This window comes from Triplophysa dalaica, chromosome 12, assembly GCF_015846415.1.
Source record: "Triplophysa dalaica isolate WHDGS20190420 chromosome 12, ASM1584641v1, whole genome shotgun sequence".
NCBI classification, from domain to species: domain Eukaryota; kingdom Metazoa; phylum Chordata; class Actinopteri; order Cypriniformes; family Nemacheilidae; genus Triplophysa; species Triplophysa dalaica.
In genome coordinates, this window is record NC_079553.1 from 5,395,660 (window position 1) to 5,417,312 (window position 21,653).

A 21,653-nucleotide genomic window follows, 5' to 3' on the forward strand; every position below is an offset into this window, starting at 1 on the left:
AGCAATAAGGAGAGGCTGACGAGGAACGTGATGCAGGGAACAATGACGAGACACGAGAAAGGCTATGTCTTTCTCACATAAAACCATCAGGCAATGCCATGGCTCCACTTGAGACAGGAATAAAACATGACATGGTAGTGGAACCATGACACTTTCAGAGATACACTTGCGCACGTTTGGCTCTGACGGTCTTTGCGTTGTCTTTGTCAGTTCTTTTCTTGCCCTCTCGTGGTTTTAGTCTAACCCTAGATAAGCCCCATATAAGGGTGCCGACACAATCTCTGCCATGTCAGCAAACTGCAACCAAAAATGCATAACCGAGAACAAGTACAACAAAGATTTATTCCAAAAAGTTTATTTTGTATAGTGTTTCTGTACAGAGGATGGTACTGACTTGAATTAATTAATTAGAGTGGTCATTACATAAATTATTAATGATGTCTTATGTCAGTTATATATAAATGTTATTGTAAGGTACTATTACTGTATACCCAGGTAAAGTAAACTAATTTAGAAATCAAAACATCATAAAAAAGTGTTCAGAAAACAGATCCCACCAGGGGCATTAGAAAATAATAAAAAGTTTAAACGACTGTATACACAAAATCAAAACCACTTTAGACACATCAAATGTTGTAGAAAAGAGCTGATACACCAGGGTTTGATGGGATAATATTCATTAAAAAAGAAAAAAACATTTTAAAGAATGTTTAAATTTGACCCAACAATGATTTGATGTAAGAGTGTATTAATAACAGTGTCTGGGTCCCTTGTGGCGTTGCTCAGTAGCAGACAGATTTGGTCCCTTTTGAGTTTCTTACTTCCTCTTGCCATCCACTTTTCACATGATCGGGAAACTCGCCAGGCTGGCAATGCCACAGGCATTGTTACGGTTACGAGCCATCAGGACAAAGCCCTTCTTTCCCCACTCCACACCCCAACTTCAAGAGTAGGAAAACAGATGAGTTAGTCTGCGACTATTGTTAAGAGCTGGTTGTTAATTGATTTGATTCTAATTAGAACCAGCAAAATCTCACCTGTTCTTCACAATCCAGTACTTTTTGCCTTTCGGTGTGGCTCCGTAACCAACAGCGAGCACTGCATGGTTGACATCAACTTTTTCACAGTTGGGATCATAGTACACACCTATGGAAATCAGTTTTAGAGACCGGGGTTAAGTCTAGTCTTGGATCTTTACTACAAAAAAATAACCTCTCTCTTTCTCAACAGGCAGTGGTCTATCTTTTGTTGAATCTAACCTTTTATTAGCACTTATTGTATTATTGCTCCTGTATGACATGCTTATTGCTCCTTGAACTCTTTGTAAGTCGCTTTGGATAAAAGTGTCTGCTAAATGACTAAATGTAAATGTAAAACAAATATTTTTAGCACAACATCATGACTGAGCACATAAACACAATTTAAACACAATACATTGATCACATAAACACAATCTAAACACAATACATTTATATATGTACTATGTAGAAAGTAAAACAACAGTTGTTGTAGAGTTGTTACGTACCGCTTTTGTAGTACAGGAAGGTGGACTGCATGGCATCTATGCCCACTGACACAGGGCCCACCTTTGCCACAGCAGCAGCCAGTGCCTTCTCATTACCCTGAGGAATCTCTTTATATCTCTTGCAGCCAGCTGTCTTTCCTGACACGTTGTAGGCACACTGCTGATCCTGCAGGGGGCAGTAGTGAGAGTGAACAATTATTTCTTTCGTAAGGACTGGACATTTTCCAATGTAAACATAAAGCTGACTTTTATTCTTACCACTCCAACATAAGGATAGCTTTCCTCCGAATCAATGCCCTTGTTGTCTGTGACATACTTGAATGCGTTTGTCATATACCCTCCACCACAGCCATCATTTTCAGTCACACAGTCCACCAGGTTCTGAGGACTAAGGTCCATTAGTTTACCTTTGGTCTTCATCAGTTGACCTTCCAAAGCTCCTACAGAGCTAAAGGCCCAACAGGAGCCACATGAACCCTGAGGACGCAGGAAAAGATTTCTTTATTTCACCGCTAGATGGCGCCTAAGTACAGATCTTGAGGGCAATCGTTACATTTAACCAATATAGGGTTAATATATGCACTATGGCAGAACTTTTTATTATAAAATCTTTAAAAAAGTTAAACATGTCTGGTTTTCTCACTTGATTTTTGACAGACGTGACATAGCCCAGTTTACGGTAGTCAATGGATTTAGGCAACCTCTCCACGGTGTCATCAGGCACATACGTGTTTGTGGGGTCCCGGTACATGGGCATTTGCAGTCCCATTACTTTCTCTGCCACTTCCTCTAGTGTCTGTTGAGGGATAAACATTGGAGATTTTTTTAATACAAGTCTTGACTGTTACCCAAAATATATAAGCATGGAGTTTTGAAAATATAATTTCACTATACAGGTTTATTGTTCATGCTGTGACATGTATAGCCTGCAAACAGGTTTGTCAAGCAAATAGTAAAAGTAAAAAAACAATGCGTAGTTGTGATATCAGATTTTGACAACCGCATACATTGTAAACTAGTCATCCAGCTACAGTTTTTTCTCAAACGTATTATGAAATGTTTCTTTTATTAATAGTTGAGAATTTTAAAGAATTCAGATAATAGCAGGTTGAGTTTTAGTACTAACCATATCTCCAAAGTGATTCATGCCCAGATTATAGCTATGAATCCCCAGTTCATATTCTTTGTTATGTGCCTCGATAAAGAGCATGTTTTTCTCCCAAATGGCTTGACGGATAGACTCTTCATCCTATCACAAACAAATACACACAAAGTGAGTAATACTGAATGAAGAATGGAATAACTGTAAAGCATATACACAAACCCAAGACAGTGCTGTTATTCTGGCTTTTTTGGCTGGTGTTCACACACATTAAACCTTAGGGCAATCAACACTCCTGATATAACATAACGAAATGATAAAGAAATCATGATTCTCTCATTTTGAATTGGGTCCTGCATGCAAAACATTGCCCATTAGAAAAGTGAACATCGCCGGTTAATGCACCGAAATGCCATTCAAAATTGTCAGAATAAATAAATAACATGATCCGTTTTTTCTCTTTTCAGCGGAGGCTGGTATAAGAGTTCCAAAAATAAGGATTAAAGCACAGATGTAGTTCTATTTCATTTACATTTGCCAAGGCCTACAAAGACAAAATGGATTTTGTAGGCTGTTTACTTACCAAACCATTGTACTCTCTCCTGTATGTGATTTTCCAGCTCTCCCATGCTTCATCCAATGAAACATTACTCAGAGTGTGAGCTACACCAAACAACACCATCACCACCACCAGAGGTATGCCACCAAATTTATACATTATGCCCTGAAAAACAGATATGCCCCCAGAGGTTTAATACAAGACGCCACATGACCCCCAGTGGTCGTGCAACATAGTTTTACATTTACATTTAGGCATTTGGCAGACGCTTTTATCCAAAGCGACTTACATTTCTTTTATCCTATACATTTTACATAGGTATTTGCAATCCCCTGGGATCGAACCCACAACCTTGCGTTGCTCTTACCACTGAGCTACGTTTGCGCATCGTTTTTTTTACTGAAACCGACGCGCAAACGAAAAAGTAGATTATTTTCAGAGAGACGGAAGAAAGTTTCTCTCCTAGGTTATATTAAAAATATATAATTTATATACTGTTTACGTGATAACTTTTTAAGTGTTGTTTACGTTAAACAGAAAGCGAAAGCGATGACCTACAACTGCATGATCATAGTTTGTTTCATTTTTAAGAGCGTTGAAATAAATCATTACATCCTTCCACAATGCACATGGATTATAAGCAATAAGAACTATTTTCGAAATCGTTTTGTTGTTGCTCTAGGTCGACGAGGTATATAATGTTACCTGGGTTTGATGGTTTCTTAAAGTTCAGTTGCAAGAGTCCAGATCCAGATTTGAAAGTTCTTTGGATGACGATCCCTTTTATGTGTCCGCAATGAGGAAGTTCCACCTAAAGGAAAAAAAAACAGGAAGAAGTGATGCGCATATGGGATTGCTTTAACTCCGAGTTATGATGTGAGGTGTCAGGTTACAACAATGCATTCTATTTATAATGCAGAATAGCCTGTTCTCTCTTACCTGAACTATTTTATCATCTATAGGCCTAACTATACTTTATAACTTGATATAACTTTTAGATATTTTAACTCTGGAAAGTAAAAGAAAAATAAATTAAGGTTTTACATTTTCAACAACTCACCGCCTGAAAAAAGGTCATGCATTCTAAACAGTTATGAAATACCGGGCTTCAAAGTTTTTACATTCCATTTCATAAAAATGTACACAACGTAAAGAAAAAAAATCAAGAATAATACGTTGTCAGAGAATAAGAACATGTGAAGAACTCAATTTTGTCAAAAAATGACAGATAGTAATTCAAAGGGTACAAAAGCCTAAAAAAGACGTTCCCACAACCTCCAATTTAATGAATCTCTAGGCTAGTTAGTCTGCAATTTCATCAACATATGTAGGCTGCATGTAAATCAACACATTACATGTATTTGAGCACTTTGTTCATTTTCTCTTTATAGGCATTAGAGTCTATGGCATTCAGTGAGTTATTTTACAGTCAGCTTACAATGTATTCAAGTCATGCTTTAAATTGTTGATATAGTAAGTTGGTCATGTTGGTTTTTAGTTGTAAATTGTGCTGATTTGACAGATGGTACACCAGATTTGTAAGATCAGTAAAAAGGTTTCTTTACACTTTTACACCAAAGCAAAAACAAAGCTTTGTATCCTGCAAACTGTCATGAGAAGTCTTTTCACCTTTTGGTCACAGACTAAATCAAAAGTTATTAGATTAAACCTATAGATTTCGCTTCCAGCAAATCTAACTTTTTGAGCTGAACATCAGACTCTGTTGGCCTGGTTAATTCTTCATAAAATCTTCCCCTTATTAGTCAACAACTTAAGTTCCATGTGTAATGTATTAGTGTATTGTATGAGGTCTGCAGCATATGCATGCAGTCAGCACTTAAAGGATATAAATGTATGTTAAGAAAAGTCCCCTAGCGTATGTGTATATTACTCACAAACATACAAGCATGTCTATAAATATCAGCTAAAAGCAGCACAAACAGCTGACATGATGACAAAAGCATGCAGACTATTTTTTACTATATTAATATTCCGCTTTCAGATTAATCAATCAAATCAAGCCATTAGTTTTAAATGAGTTTAATTTGTGCACATGGTTTGTGAAACTCCCTTGATAGTCATTTGTATACCATTTATATACCATTTGTATACCATTTATCCACCAATTACAACCACCAGTGCTAAATAAACACTAAACTTCACTAAACATCATAATCACATAAATTATTTTGTAGTGTAGCAGAACAGTTGCGTTGCTTTCGGGCATTCATTTGTTATCCTTACACATTAACCTGTAAAACCTGCAAGGCATAAGATTAACAAATTTTCATTAAACATTTCTAGTAAGACACAATAGCTTTTTTATGCTTTGGTAAAACTTTCAGCTTTATAGCGGCTTTCAGGCATTGGTGCCTGGCAGTCTATTTAGTCATGTCATCCAGTGTCCATATCCTTAATGGTATAAAAATAATACAGACAATATACAGATACTTGTGTCAGTAACACAATAATAATGTATGGCCTAAATTTTAAATGACTCAACATTTACTCGCCCCCCTCTTACTCAGTGCTGTAAGATTCCAGCTCAACATCTGTTTCCTGTAAATTTACATTCCAGTCTGACCGCACTGGAGAAACCCAGAATCCTTTGCTGCAGTCACATGCAGTTCTGATCTCATGACTATCACGAGACTTTAGATTCAAAGTTTTTTTTTTCTCACAATGTGTTGTTCAGAGAGAATCACAGAACCATGTGTCAAACTTCCCTTTTGGTAAACACAATATGGCTTATCAGTTACCAGTCAAAGGTTTGTATACATAGGCTATTCATTTTAAACATTACTATTTTATACATTTTAAAATAAAACTAAACTCATTAAAATACGAAATAATATAAATAGATTTATGTTGAAAGTGTATTGACCATACTGTAAACAAAACAAACAATATTTTAGCTTATTTTAAGTAGGTGATCTTTGCTTGCAGTTAAACCAACGTCATGAAATGCTTTCTGGGATACTTTCGAACAGTAGGCCTAAGGGATTCCCATGCACTTTGTCTTTCCTAACTTATCTGAAATGTTTATGGTGATCTACAATGTTAATATTCCTAGCATTTGAGTGTAAACCCTTTGATTTTTAAGATGATGACGAGAAATTTTAATTCATATTATGTCATAATTCCATTTAAATAAAGAATTGCAAAGAGTCGTGCGATGCATTTGGATCAGGATTGCTTAATTGTTTTAATGAATAATATCGATTATACTACAGAAACACAAATGCAACTGCGGAGAGATTCATTCATAAATCCCAGCACAGGCTTGCTGTGTTCCCTGTGCCATTACTATTTGTGAACAGATGTCCTCATGTTGGGGATTAAAGATCATACAGAGGGGGCTGGCAGAGAATATATTGCTGTAGACGAACAGTCTTTGAAGAGAAAGAGGACATTCAAAATTTTTAAACTGTGTCATCTGACACGTGCACAGGGTTCTGGGGGTTTGTGAGGGTACTGTATATTGACCAATAGAAATCAGTGTGCAGCGTGTGTGTCTCGCTATGAGGAGAGATTACTACAACATTTGAAGTGCAGACCCAAAATGATTGTTTTTTATGGATACACAGAAAAACAGAGTAATGTTCTGCTAGCAATGACGTCGAATATTTGGCTTCTCGCAACAAGAGATATAAACATAATTTTACAATACTTTAACAGAAAACAACATTATGATTTTGTTTACAACGCAGAAGAAAATCTAAAGCAAATAATCCTATATCCTGGCTGAACACCAAAACAGCTCTGCTGACTTAATCTTGAGAGGCGGAAAATACACAGAATGAAAAATGAATGAAGTCATTAATAAAGAAGAAACTAATATTGATGAATGAGCCAGTGCACATGTAATGCCTTTTCTGATCTAAGAAACAAGTAATTGTTAGAAATAGTGGAAAATGTTAGTTACTTTATTTACTGTAACATGTTAGATACTTCATGTGATGTAAATCATTTAAAGGGATAGTTAATACAAAAATGAAAATGCAGTCATCATTTATTCCTTTTCTTGTCATTCCAAACCTGTATGACTTTCTAGCTTCTGCAGAACATAAAAGAAGATATTTTGAAGAACGATGGTAACCACACAACATTGGTGGCCAACTGGCCATTGACTTCATTGTATGGAGACAAAACCACTGAGAAATGTCTCAAAACATATTTTTTTGTGTTTCACAGGGAAAAGAGTCATATTCAGGTTTTGAAAGACAGGTGGGCAAAGAAATGATGACCTTTTCATTTTGTTTTAATTTTTAACTGATCCCTTTAAGGCCAATAAGTTGCACAAATCTAAATCAAAGAATAATGTGATAATGTAGAAAAAAAATATATCCAGATTCATTTACATTTTTTTTTTAGATAAAACAGGGCTTTGTTTCCCAAAAGCATCGTTACCTTAAGTCTGCTACGATCAATGCATGGCTTGTGATTCTTTTTTGGAAACCCAGCCCAGGACAGTTAACATGATAAGCTTCATGCAGACGTTGAATAAGCATCAGCACTGTTCATCTAAAACAAAAGTTCTTGAGTAAGCTCTTGCAGTTTAAATGGAAGAAGACCGCAGTAACATAAGAAGACAAAGGGTTTGGGAAAATAGGCCAGTCCTGTTGTGATACATCACTTTTATGAAGTTTAAAGAAAGTCACTAGAGGAAGGATAAAGGTGGATGTTTCCTTTATTAGAAACATTGCACTCAATTCCTTACTCCATTTGAAATGTTTTCCCTCTAGTGGCCAGATTTAATTAAATTCCTACAGGCAATGCAGAGGGTGTCACTGTTCTCCCATATCACCAATGTATGGCACTTCAATGCACATATCTCTCTTTTCACTTAACATTCACTTACTCCATCCCTACATCCATGCATTATAATATAAGTAGGAATCTATTACTGTATGTAAAAACATATTCTGTACTCATAAGCAAACAGCCCAATGGTGCTTGTGAACAAATGTTTACAGTGTCAATGCTAGGAATAGTCTGATCCATTGCTGTTGATGGTGTATTGAAGCTCTATTATTCATGATGCAAATTAACTTTATGGTCAATTGGCTGTAACATCTCTCTTTCCTCCTTACATAAGAATAGGGTACAAGCCAACATAAGACCAATTAAAACCCTTTTATGGTTCTGGCCAATGTAGTGTGATGTAAGTTGTAAAGCTAAGAATCATAAATATAATGTCAGAGCTCCAGATTCATGATAAAATGTTTGCTATAAAATCTGTTGACTCGTGTTATATAAAGTTGTTTCTCTACAGATGGTGAACTCGTGTTAAGTTCATGTATTATAACATAAAGGTGAGTGGCCACAATTCCTAACAACTAGGCTATTATATAACTAAGCTATTTTAGTTCATTGATTCCTCAGAGAATCCAGACTCTGGTGGTCAGTGTGTTGGAGGTTTTTTGCCTTTCCTGCACCTCGAGAAAAAATTGTAAAAATGATCTTCAAAACAAACATTCCAAGATTTTCCTTTTCCACAAAACATAACCGATTTTGAACTACAAAAACAGTCGCATCATTAAGGTCAACTTTTTGTATCATAGACTGACCTAATTAAACATGTGCTTAACACTGAGCTTTCCTGTAGCTCAGTGTTAAGAGCATTGCGTGGTTGTGGGTTCGATCACAGGGGATTGCAAATACCTATGTAAAATGTATAGGATAAAGCAATGTAAGTCGCTTTGGATAAAAGCGTCTGCCAAATGCCTAAATGTAATGTAATGTAATGTAATGCTTTATGATATGTTTGCAGCCCCAACAAACTACTCAACCAAGTCAACCATCTGCTGTTTTTCCGAAATCTGCAGATTTGACCAAGCCTCGCAAATATCTATCATGTGCCCTCACGCCACACTGAGGTGTTATACTGGATAAACTGCAGCTGCGCTTCTGCTGAATGGGACTGTAAACAACGATGCGCTCTATTAAGCGCTTGGTGTCTAACGCGCATCGGAAAGGACATGTGCATCTGAAAGTTAGACGAGTGCCCGAGAACAGCCGACCTAAATTAAGACTGCAATTATCCTACTATCCCCTGGAGGAATGTGTCATAGACAGAAGGAATTAATGAAGGAGCAAAACGATTAAAAACATTCGGGTCTTGTCTCAAGACAGGCACGTCGTTTCACTCACCACCGCGTTTTAGGACGCGCAAAGGGGAGGAACTTCCAATCGAGATGGACAAAGATTTGGAGTGCTATGGCATCGCTGGCTTACAGATGCGGGTGAGTTTCTTTTTGTTGCCGTTATACTTACACAAGTTACTCATCGTGGGCGTTTAGATTTAGTTGCTATTTTGCTGTTATGTCAATTTTTTTGTTTAAACCTATATTTTGTTTTTACCTTCACAATGGGCACAAAAGTGTCCGACGCGTATATATTTCAATGCTTATTTAAATAAGCCCTTCGTTTTCTCGCTGTCTTTCGTTATCTGCGCTTTAAATGATCTATTCATGTGTGTGATCTACAACTTAACATTATGTCAAATTAACCGGATAAGAATCAAAAAGTCCTTGTATCATAACTTAATTTCCTTTGTTTGCTTTAGACGTTTTTTTAAGTTGCAGACATTAATATGCCCAAGGTCTTCTAATGAAGATTCAAAGAGAGTCCTGCCCCGATAGTGATGTGCGGCATTGCACATACTCCTCGCGCTGGGGCTGGTCCAGATGAGCACTTTAATCCGAAGGGTTGTGATGATGCACAACACGGCTCGATTTATCACAGGTTGATGGGGCGGATCGGTAAAAGCACTTACTTGATCACTGGTTTTGTAGTGCATTGTCACTCTAGTCTATCAACAATCTCATCCTGCTCTCATACGTGTCTTGGGATGTATGGAGTATAGGCATATTGTGTAATTTTTAGAAGAGTTTAACGTTCACCGAACATGTGCATATGTGGTGCGATAAATTTCGCCTTTTTATAAATTGGATTTAGATGGGACTAAAAAGGACTTGTTACCCTCACAAGTCTGCCTCAAATTGTGACCAACATCCTGGTTCTTTGTGAAATCCTGCTGCCCTAAAACAGAACTATTTAGGATTGCCATGATGCTAAACGATCCAGGGCACCATATGACCCCGCTAATGGTTGTCCTGTAATACAGCACACAGCCTGGGTGTCACCGGTGATGATTTCCCCAAAGATCAGGCCCATCTTTTAAAAACAAGAGCACTGCTCGTGGAACAATGTTTCATTCAGCGGGATCTCTGACCCTGGATAGAGGGTAATGTGTCAGGGCTAACCTCAATTGATGGATTACAATCCATATTCGGTCCAATAGACATGGGTGTGTGCGTTTGATAGATGGGCATCAAGCTTAATGTTCACGTTTGATACATCTCCACAAACACACTAAACGGTCGATGGATCATATGACTCACAGCTGATTTGTACAATTCCAGTAGACATTACTGTTCCTGTCTAGTAGTTTGACTGCTAGAATACAGCACTAACAATGCCAGATTATAGCTTTGGACATAAAATGTATACACATGCATTCATCACTGGATTCTGAAAAGGCATTTTGATGAACTCAATTCCACCCTAATGTCTATCAAACGTCTGATACGATGTAAATGCAAATAGTCAGTGTTAATAGCCCATTGTCCATGTACCTGCAAGAACTCAAAGTAACAATGAATTTGAGCCCAATGAATGACCCAATTACATTAATGCATTCAGTTTAGCCTGCGGTAACCACACTTCTCTGTCCTTGAAAAGTCACTTTTGAAGTCACATCAAAAGATTAAAACTCTTACCCGCTGATATATAATATGCATCATGTATATAGGCCTATGTGTCTGAATATATATTTCACCTGAATCTTCCTTCTTCCCCTTTTTTGCATCTCATTCTCTGCAGTAGGTACAGTACACAATGTACATGCAGTGACAAAAGTGACAAGCACAAAGCAGAATTATCATAATCTGTCCTTCAGACTGTTGTGATCTAAACCCTGATGTGACCTCTCTCAGCTGCTCCACATAATCACGAGAAACAGAGGCATAAACAATTACGTTTTTCTGTTTATGAAAAATATACACAAATAGACATAAACAATATACATAATCAGCTAAAGTACACAAAAAGGAACACAATTTTTTATTCAGAAAACACCTGCTACTGACAAACTTGTAATTATGTGGAATTTAAAGGGATAGTTCACCCAAAAATGAAAATGTGTCCATAATTTACTCACCCTCATGTCATCTCAAATTTTGAAGGATTTTCTTCTGTGGAACACAAAAGAGGATATTCTGAGAGAAGTCAATAGGGACCAATGCTGGTTGGTTAACAACATTCTTCAAAATATCTTCCTTTGTTTTCTGCAGAAGAAAGAAGGTCATGCTGGTTTGTAATGGCTCGAGGGTGGGTAAATAATAAAATCATTTTTAAAGGGGCAATATGGCGAAAAAACATGTTTTTCTGTGTCTTTGGTGTGTGATAAATTGCCCATGCATGTATTAGACACGTAAAATTGCTCAAATTAAAGTGTCAGTACAAAAGTTGCATTCGATCTAAAAGCAAATGCTCACCCAGACCTGCCTGAAACGACTCCAGTAACCACACCCCCACAAATCTACGTCAGTTAGTGGTCCAAATATGGTGAGAGGTGTTACATTTCCATCACACGCTTGCAGTATTCAACCAATCACTACACTGGTTAACTGCACTGGTTAACTGGCCAATCATAGCACACCTTGCTTTTCAGAGCGATGAGCTTTGTAAATAATCTGCACGCTTCACAGAGGCGGGAAAAAGAGGAGATACAAACATGCACGGTATGTGGAAAATACAGTGTTTTTTTTAACCTTAAACCGTGTATACACATTGCATTACATCTAAAGCAAACGATTATATTAGTTTTAGCTCTGTCATAAGTCACTTTAAGTGAACTGTCCCTTTAAGAGTGGCAAGTGGATTTAAGAGTACTACAATTAAGTTACTCTAAAAAATTTTTTTTGCACGACAGTGCTTATCCATTTTTGTACAGCCATTCTTTTCTTACATAGGGATTCCAATTTTTGCTGCAGGTTCTGCAGATTCTACAGGACCATACTTATAACCTTAAACTGAAAGTTTCAGTTTATGCCCTAATAGATGCATATAAATATTCAAAAGTAAAAAGCTAATTTTACCACATATTAAAAATACAAAAATGTTCTCTTTCTCTACCACAAGGGAACACAAAACTACACAAAAACAAAGCGAAGAAAAAGCCACATTTACACAACCACCACCCACTGTATTGCAGCCTGAAGTGTACGCTGATGTTTACAATACAAACTGTTCTGGTAATCTTATTCGCTACAAGCCTCCAGCCACCCCTGTCAGACTGTGTCTCTTTATCTTTCTCTACCAGTCATTCAGACAACAGCAGCTAAATCAGTCACACTTCACATGGGTTAAGACTATAAATGCTGGTATTATATGCTACACAGGTAGGCACACAGCAGATGTATTTGCACTCTGTCCTTACGGCCTGCAGCAAAGACAAATTAGAAAAGAAAAAGGACAAACGTCTGTTCTTTGCTTGGCATAAACTGTTGTAAATACACTGTGGACTTCAAGTAAGACAGAATTACGCTGAGCATCTGTTCTTTGCGATGCAAGTGTGCACTTAATGTTTTCTTATTGATTTTTTCTTATTAATTTCTCTCTGACATTCTCTCAAGCACTTGTTTTTTATTGTTTTGTTCCCTTGGCAAGCCTGGGGGGAACAGATAACCCGTGTCCTACAGATCCGGCATCTTTCCCTATGCTAAACAACACCTGTTTTGGAAAGCTTTTGTTACTCATTCACATGGTTGTATTCTGTGATGGGTGGCCGGGGCCAAGAGCCATAAACAGCCTTTCCCCACTTTGTTGCAACTGTTGTTGTGAAGAATTAATCAGAAGAATTATAATTGGGGATTGGAGAGCAACTCTGTGTTGTCATCCCGATGGGACAAGAATAGCACAGAGGAGAAAATCCCAAAGACAGGTGGGCGCATTCCATGTCCGCACGCAGAAGCCATAGGTCAGGTTAACTATGCAGGTCAGAGATGTCACTGAAGGGAACTGAAACTTTAAACATTGTTTCACGAGTTCACCTGAGCACATAACAGCAATGGTCCGAGGATAATAATAGAGTGTGGGTATGAAGGTTATGCGTATTTGGCGTGCTGTCCGGGGAGAGGGCTCTGAGGTCACCGGATCTATCTGAACCCGGAGCACTCTACTCTGTTCAGGGCAGTTCCACCGAGCTCGGAACCGGCCCGAGCCCAGAGTACCCGCCCTGGGATCCTGCGGGCGAATGAGCGTTGTGAGAGGAGCCGGGGTTGGACGAGGGATGCATCATTATTGTAAGAAAAGCAATGAAGGATCAAAATAAAATCTGTGGTCAGTCAACAGGCTTTTGTGTAAAACATCCTGTAGCTTAAAGCTAAGGATTAAAACATATATTCCAAAAGCTCTATGTATCTGCAAGACATGTCCCTCCTATGACCTTTACACACTAGAATACACAAAGTTAAAGCTCATATTTTTTTTCACTGTTATAAACCTCTTTGCTCATCTCATGCTGAAGTCAAGTGTAAATTGGAGTCAATCTACAGAGGCTTTAAGTGTTGCGGTTTACCGATGCAGTCCGGGCAACAGCGGCATTGTGTCTGTGAAGCAGAGAAAGGGCTTTGCATCTGGCAGAGGTCCATGTTATTTACTGTAACCTAATGAAGCCTGTCCAACCCTAATGAGTTTTGATTGTTGATGTGAAAGTATGAAAGTGAGGCACAATAACAGTATGCAATGAATTACTGAGTGTGTGTGTGTGTTCAGTTTGGTGAGGTTACAGAATGTGATGACATTGCATCAGATCATCAAGGACGTGGACTGTGTTTGGCAGAGTATTAGTTTGTCAGATAAAAGCATTGCCAAAGCTAGTATATAGACTGGTTGATGGTTTTGCAAAAGTTTTACCATGAGGCATCTTTACTATGGGCCAAATATTTGCTAGACAGCGTCATCAAGCCGACTGTGTCAATAAAAACGTGACATTTAAAATTGATACTTTTAAATGTGCACTGAAAAGATAATATTGAAATATTGAGTTAAAGGATGACATGTTTTTCTTTCTTCAAAGCTACAGAAATAAATCTGAATTTAATTGAGTTGAAATTTCCCTTCCAATCAATGAGCTTAGTTGTCAGACGGCAAGAATGCCTGTAATGAAAAACAACAAACACACACACAGAGAGAGAGAGAGACAGTGGAAGAGAGCACGAGCTCTGTCCAGCACACCTGCTGGACTACGTCTTTCACAAATCTGTAGTAAGGGATTAACACCTTTAAATTGTGTAAACTAGGCGCTGTGCTGTGTGGAAAACCCATATGGTGTCAAATTGGCCAACGAAGGATTGACTCCTTTTGCTAGGACAGCATTATGAGCCATTTTATTTGGGCAGTATAAGGCCTTTGTGTGGAGACAGACAACAACATTGCACTTGAAAAAGGGAGTCAATGTCCTTTCGAGTGGTTTCAAGTTGTCAGCTCCTAAAAAAGTGGCTTTGTTCAACATTGGAGATGTGAGGAACCAAGACAAGACAGCACAGGTTTGCTATGTTTTGTAAACTTGAATATATATAGTTTAAAGAAAGTAAACTGGTGTTAGAAAGTTTGAAGATTGCAGAGTTGGATCACTTAAATGTTAAGAAAATAGCTTGCGATATAGATACTGTATGTGCACTAAATAGAAAATGTACTAATATGATATAATATAATACATAAATAATCTAATATTTGGTATAGTAAATACATGCTATTATCAATGTTAAAGCATTTTGCCTTGCTTGTGTCTCATGTCAAACTAAGGCAAACTCATATTGTGTAATACCTAATGGAAAGCCATTTAAACCTGGATTCTAAAAAATGCTGTTTTAGATGGCTATAATCCGGACAAACCCAACCTCTGGTTTACATTAATCTAGAAAATGTCCATATTTTGGATATACACCTGCAATCTGTGACTCAACCAGAATCTCAAGAGCTGTATATTTATTAGTGGTTGGAGAGAAAGTTGAGCAAGTGGGCTCCTATAAATATTTAGGTACAGAGATTGATTCTCAATTTTCATTCGATAAGCATTCAGATAAGGTTTTTAAAAAGGCTTATCAACGTAAGGGTTATTAAGAAGTTATTGAGGAGTTTTAACATTGAAAAGGACATTTTGATGGTTGGATATAAATCACTTATTGAATCTGTTCTTGCTTTTAGAATTGTATCCTGGTTCAACTCTCTCTCTGTTAAAAGCAAAAACAAACTTTTGAGGATTATAAATGTGGTGAGTAAGATATTTGGTGAGAGACAAACACCTCTTATGATCTTTTTACTGTGGCTTTAAAAAGAAAGCTTTGGTTATTGTGGGAGACTCTTCTCATCCTCTGTATAGTTCTTTCCAGTTACTTCCTTCTGACAGACGGTATAAAGTGCCTTTAGTGAAAAGGGCCAAGTATAAGAAGACCTTTATCCCAACTGCAATTGGTATTTTAAATAGGACCTTAAAATTAATTTATATAGTTTTGTGTTCTGTTTATGGGATGTATGAAATGTTATGTGTTGCTGTAATGAGTTTTGTTTGTGTTTCTGAGCCTTTTGTCTAAAGACAGTTTTCTACCCTGTGGGGGATAGACAATAAAGCTTTTTGAATTGAATTTGAATTGAATACATGCAATGGAGGGGAGGGACGGTTTTACTACATAGCAGGATGTAGCTGCCACATGTATCATCATCTTTATTCACCCAATTAAGTGCAAATTCAGCCAACATTATGGATTTGAAAATACTTACTTTTGCACTCTTATACCGCGTGGTAACAGTTGTCTCATCAGTAATGGATGGAAAAACTGTTCTTCATTCAGTTATGTATGGGTCAGTCTGGAGTCATTCTGTGTAAATGTAGATTAAATAAGATTATTAGCACAAAGAAAGACTCATCATTTTTCTCTTTTTTCCTTTTTCTCAGGGTATGGGCTTTTGGAAGTATGTTGTCTAATTGTGACTTCAGCAAACAATGAGGCCAGCGTAAACCCCAACCTGAAAGTATCTGGTTATGAGAACTTGCAAAACAAAAGTCCCTTGGTAAGCTTACAGCAGGCTTTATATTTTTATATGTATTTTTGGCTGTTGTTTTATAAAATGCTTGCAAAATTGACTTTGATAAAGTGTCCAATAGAATCCCAAAATATAACAGCAGTTATATCAATATTAGGAGTAATGAAAAAAGCTTTTCTTGATTTCTTCTGGATATAATAATGTTACATTAATATTGTATATTCATAATTTTGCTTTTTTTCAGGAAGGAGGTAAGATGCTCAAGGAACAGTGTGGCATGTGGGGTGGATGGACAGTCCTCCTGTTGTGGTCCTTAAACCTTTCAGGAGCTGACTTCACCTGTCCGCTGAAATGCGTTTGTTACCAAGACACGCTGGAAGCCAATTGCTCCTCAAAACACCTGACAGGTGTTCCCGATGGCCTGCCTAATAACGTCAAACGTCTAGACCTTTCTGGAAACCAACTGAAAACGATTGCCAGGCGGCAGTTCTCCGGCTTGTCAAAGTTGGAGGACCTGAACCTGGGTGAGAACATAATATCTATGATTGAGGTGGAAGCGTTTCAGGGACTAAAGAATCTAAGATACTTGAGAATTAAGAACAACCGTCTCAAGATCCTCCCAGTCGGGGTTTTCTCTGGCCTCACCAACCTTCGCCGTCTAGATATTAGTGAGAATGAGATCCTAGTGTTTTTGGATTTCACCTTCAGAGAAATGGTTAACTTACAACAGCTTGATGCTGGTGAGAACGACCTGGTGTTCATCTCACAACGGGCGTTTGTTGGGTTGCAGGCCCTGAAGGAGCTTAACGTGGACCGTAGCAATCTGACCTCTATCCCCACAGAGGCTCTCTCCCAACTGCAGTGCCTGACTAAACTGCGACTTCGCAAACTGACCATCGGCGTCCTACCTAATAACGCATTTCGTGGGCTGAACCAGCTTCGTACCCTGCTGATCCTTCACTGGCCTTCTCTTGAGACGCTCAACAGTAACAGCCTGGTGGGCCTGAACCTTACAACTTTAACTTTGACCAACTGCAATCTCAGCGCTGTACCCTATGCTTCCCTTCGCCATCTGGTCTATTTGCAATACCTGGACCTGTCCTACAACCCCATCAGCTCAATACAGGGTAACCTGCTGGGGGAGCTTGTCCGACTGCAAGAGTTGCACCTGGTAGGTGGTAACCTTCTACGCATCGAAACAGGTGCCTTCAGAGGTCTGGTCCAGTTTCGCCTGCTCAATGTGTCTTCTAACCGACTGTCTACCCTGGAAGAAGGCGTCTTCCACTCTGTGGGCATCTTGCAAACATTACGGCTTGACCGAAACCCATTGGCTTGTGACTGTAGGCTACTCTGGGTGGTGCGCCGTAGGCGGCGGCTGGACTTCGATGGTCGCCAACCCACCTGTTCGGTTCCTAATCAGGTGTACAGGAAGGCATTCAGAGACTTTTCAGAAGCTGAACTCCCGGTTATATTTGTGTGCAGACAGGCACAGATTTTGAACCGACAGCTGCAGGATGCAAGCGTGGTGGAAGGCACGAACGTACAGTTTAACTGCAAAGCAGATGGCTATCCATCCCCTTCGGTAACCTGGCTGTCAGCCCAGCAGACTTCGCTTAGCTCTGTCGGGAGAATACGAGCACTCGCTAATGGGAGCCTTGAGGTGCGTTACGCTCAAGTGCAAGACAGCGGAACGTATCTGTGTACCGCAGCTAATGCAGCCGGTAACGACAGCATCACCGTGAGCCTTCAAGTGGAAGGTCTTCCGCAAAACCGCACAGCATCGTATTTCTCAGACATGGGATGGACGGAAACTTCATTACCTCCCTCCACCAACTCCTCCGCACGAGCATCAAGCCCTTATCCCTTCGATGCGAAAACCCTTATCATCGCCACCACCATGGGCTTTCTGTCTTTTCTCAGCTCCGTGGCAATTTGTTTCGTGTTTATGTTCTTCTGGAGTCAGAGCAAAGGTCAAATCAAACACACTGCCACTATAGACTTTGTGCCACGGTCGTCCATGGGTGGAGGTGGAGATGGTGGAGATACAGGAAGGTTTACAATGAAGCTTATTTGACCTGCAAACAGCAGAAACAATTAAGGAGTCGATACTGGAGGCTAGAACGTGTAACTCTCAAACTAGGGCAAGGGCTCATTAATGTCACTTTGCCAACAGAGCTTATAAGAAAAGTGCAATGCCTTATGATACCACATTTTACAAGTTTTATAGATGTGTTAAGACATAGATATGGTATTTCTCTTTATTTAAGATGTCCAGCCAAGTAGCTATTATATCAAAGCAGACGTAAGCAGGTAGTATTGAGCAACGCCACAGCACAGAGTCCAAAACACAACAGCAGCCCTTCAAAGAGAAGAGCAATAGTTAACAGATGTTGAGTGCTTGTATTCAAGCGTGGTTACTTAAAACCTGTATATTAGATATCTTATTAGTTTCTTTAAAAACACCAGTAGTCTTTTATTTTATTTGTTTGAAATATTGACAAATGTAAATAAAGTGTATGAAGCATAGTTATTTGAATCAAATTTGGCCATTAAATAACTACTGGATGTTACTGTTGTGTGCCCTCTGCTTTTGTCATTGCTTATGTTTTAGGCTCACGGCTCTTAGTATAATGAATAAAATCACTTTCTTTATGAGGGTTCTGGCACAGTTAGCCTTTTGAGATGCTGTATTTCATTTCTCTGCCAAATTTAACCAGCATGATGCAGCTGATTGCAGTGTCAATGCAGCTATAGCTATTGTTGCATTGCTGTACAAATCAATGCGCAAACCACAGTTAAAACACAATATAAAAGATTAAATGTATGTTAGCTAAAACATGAACACAGCTTTTACTGAAAACATTTACGAATGTAAATAAATAGAAACTTTGAATGTATTATACTGTATTTGGCTGGAGATATTTTACATTGCTAAGGTTGTCATTCTTATGGTTTAGATTTTACTTTAGAAAAATTAAGATTACAGAGATTTTGGTGGATTGTTCAGAAATGCATTTTTGACAGTGTGTTTTTATATAAATATAACACTAAGCAAGGTTACATGCCAGTGACTCACATGCGTCTCTATGGCTCTGCACAAATGTCACTAACACAGAGTACAACACGTGCATATTTACCTTATGCTTTGCTATACAGTATATGTAATGTACATAAATTATATTTATACATTTTTAAGTTTTTGCTAATGCATTTGTATATTCTAACAATTTGCATAGGGTCATTAAAGATCTGAATGTAAAATAAAAAATCTTGCCTGCCTATTTTTATGTAAAGTATGTCATTTGAAACCGTATTAAAAATTCAAGATAATTTCTGGGTCCTTAGTTATTTGCAGCGTTCACAAACACATGTTTTTCTACTTAAATTAAATGAAAGGAGGTAGACTGTAATTTCAAAGGACACTGTGATCATACTCTGTTACACTTGAGTGTCTGCAGTATACTAAAGGCCATATATAAGCACCATCTGTTTCATCAATGCAGCACCTATAACCTTGAGTGGCTGCGGCTTCTTGTCACCTCATCTGCCTGCGAAGAGTAAATGACATGCTGTAAGTAATGATCAGAAATCTAATAGAACTGTACATCAGTCCCCGTCTTGCATGCCTGTTAAATGGATATATTTACAGAAATAAATCATTTTGTCCTGCTGCCTCTCTGATAAGCTTTTTCTATGATGTAATATAATTTATGCCCTTTTGTCTCATAATAATGTTAGATGGATATGTCTGAGGTATATTTCGTCATGCTGGCGGCTGATTATTATCCGAGACTACCGGAAGAGACAGTAATGTTTTAGGCTGGCCGCAGTTCTGTTGTCAAGCTCTTTTAATTGTAACTTGTGCACAGAGTGTAGAAGATTTTATACCCAAAAATGATCCCTTATATGTATATACCTTTTCTGCCTGATAAGATAAGCATTTAAGATATAGGCTGAATGAAGAAAACTATATCACTCACTTGGAAACCCAAACAAAACAACACAGTTAAATTCTGTGTCATTTGTCCCTAAAGAGAGAATACACCATGGCCGACTATCTGTACAAAGGGACAGACAAAAAACTAAGAGCCACGTTGACAAGGTACAGACTCAGTGGACATAAACTCACTATAGAGACGGGCAGACACAGACAAACATGGCTGCCACAGGACTGGAGACTGTGTCCACACTGTCATCTCAACAAAATTGAGATGGAACTCCACTTCCTAACAGAATGCACAAAATACACGCATATACAGACAATGTTTTATGGAAAAATCAAGTTTATACACCGGAGGTTTGAAAGTCTGTCAAACAAAGAGAAACTGCCGTGTCTGTTAGGAGAACACAAGGACTGCTGTGTGTAAGCTGCACAATATGTTCCTGTCACAACAAAGAGAAAACAATGAATCTGCCCTGACCTGATGTTTCCAATATATGTTGATGACATTATATTATTATATTCCTTTATTCTGTTTATATATATTATTACCAGAATTATCGTTCTTTTTGTTTGTTTTCATAGCCCAGCTGCAAATGCTTTGGCAATACGAATGTACATTTTGTCATGCAAATAAATTGAAATTGAGAGAGACAGAGAGAGAGAGAGAGAGAGAGAGGGGGAGAGAGAGAGAGAGAGAGGGAGAGGTAGAGAGAGAGAGAGAGAGAGAGAGAGAGAGAGAGAGAGAGAGAGAGAGAGAATCCTTTCCACTGTTGCCCAGAATAACCCAGAAAAAGAGATGATAATCACGTGTATGACCAGTGATTTAAACCCTTCAGGATTACCTCTAGATGTCTCAATCTGTTATGTAGGTCTGTCTGGAACATGCCAGACATGCTGTGACCATAAAAGAAAAGTTATATCATTTGAAATCAAATAAAATGGCTTTTATCTCTATTCTAAATATACATGGCACACAGCTAAAGTACTGGTAGGTTTTAGGATGATCATTCATTTCACACATGACCGAACATATTAGAAAATACTGCAGTTACTGTTAACAAATAAATTCCCATCACACAATTAAATTGTGATAAGAACTTTCTATATGTCTTTAGATTTCTCTTTTATTTACTTACAAGTACATATTCATATGTATGCCATCACTTTTATCCAGAGGAGAGAGTACGCCACAAGGTGGCGGTAAAGGCAAATTGAAGACAATAGCCTGTAACCACATCAAACTGATAAATAAATAAAATTATTGTGGGGTAGCCAAGCATCACTGACAACATATTTTCAAGATACCACCATGAAATGTATTTTCTTGTAGCTCAGTGTTAAGAGCATTGCGTTAACAAGGTTGTGGGTTCGATCCCAGGGGATTGCAAATACCTATGTAAAATGTATAGGA

The 21,653-nt window shown here is 38.2% G+C and overlaps 2 protein-coding genes across 2 annotated transcripts; one reads left to right on the forward strand and one right to left on the reverse strand.

Annotated features, from left to right (window-relative positions):
* Positions 1-339: 339 nt before the first annotated feature.
* On the reverse strand, positions 340-4,016 carry LOC130433069 (cathepsin K-like). Its single transcript, XM_056762740.1, has 8 exons — positions 3,892-4,016; positions 3,211-3,351; positions 2,652-2,774; positions 2,169-2,321; positions 1,784-2,002; positions 1,526-1,691; positions 1,038-1,146; positions 340-941 (listed from the first exon to the last, which is right to left on the reverse strand). The coding sequence occupies exons 2-8, from the start codon at positions 3,343-3,345 to the stop codon at positions 842-844; spliced, it is 1,005 nt and encodes a 334-aa protein (XP_056618718.1). The 5' UTR covers positions 3,346-3,351; positions 3,892-4,016; the 3' UTR covers positions 340-841.
* Positions 4,017-9,273: 5,257 nt separating this feature from the next.
* On the forward strand, positions 9,274-19,641 carry lingo4b (leucine rich repeat and Ig domain containing 4b). Its single transcript, XM_056761701.1, has 3 exons — positions 9,274-9,431; positions 16,211-16,326; positions 16,544-19,641. Exon 3 carries the CDS (start codon positions 16,556-16,558, stop codon positions 18,371-18,373), a length of 1,818 nt encoding a protein of 605 aa, XP_056617679.1. The 5' UTR covers positions 9,274-9,431; positions 16,211-16,326; positions 16,544-16,555; the 3' UTR covers positions 18,374-19,641.
* The last annotated feature ends 2,012 nt before the right edge of the window (positions 19,642-21,653 follow it).

What these genes read in the sequence shown, in the direction of transcription:
- LOC130433069 (XM_056762740.1), bottom strand. Translation starts at nt 3,345, where the DNA reads ATGTATAAATTTGGTGGCATACCTCTGGTGGTGGTGATGGTGTTGTTT. An exon ending in GGAGAGAGTACAATGGTTTG is followed by an intron (nt 2,775 to 3,210) that starts GTAAGTAAACAG and finishes TGTTTGTGATAG; the next exon opens with GATGAAGAGTCTATCCGTCA. An exon ending in TACTGGATTGTGAAGAACAG is followed by an intron (nt 942 to 1,037) that starts GTGAGATTTTGC and finishes CTACTCTTGAAG; the next exon opens with TTGGGGTGTGGAGTGGGGAA.
- lingo4b (XM_056761701.1), top strand. Translation starts at nt 16,556, where the DNA reads ATGCTCAAGGAACAGTGTGGCATGTGGGGTGGATGGACAGTCCTCCTG.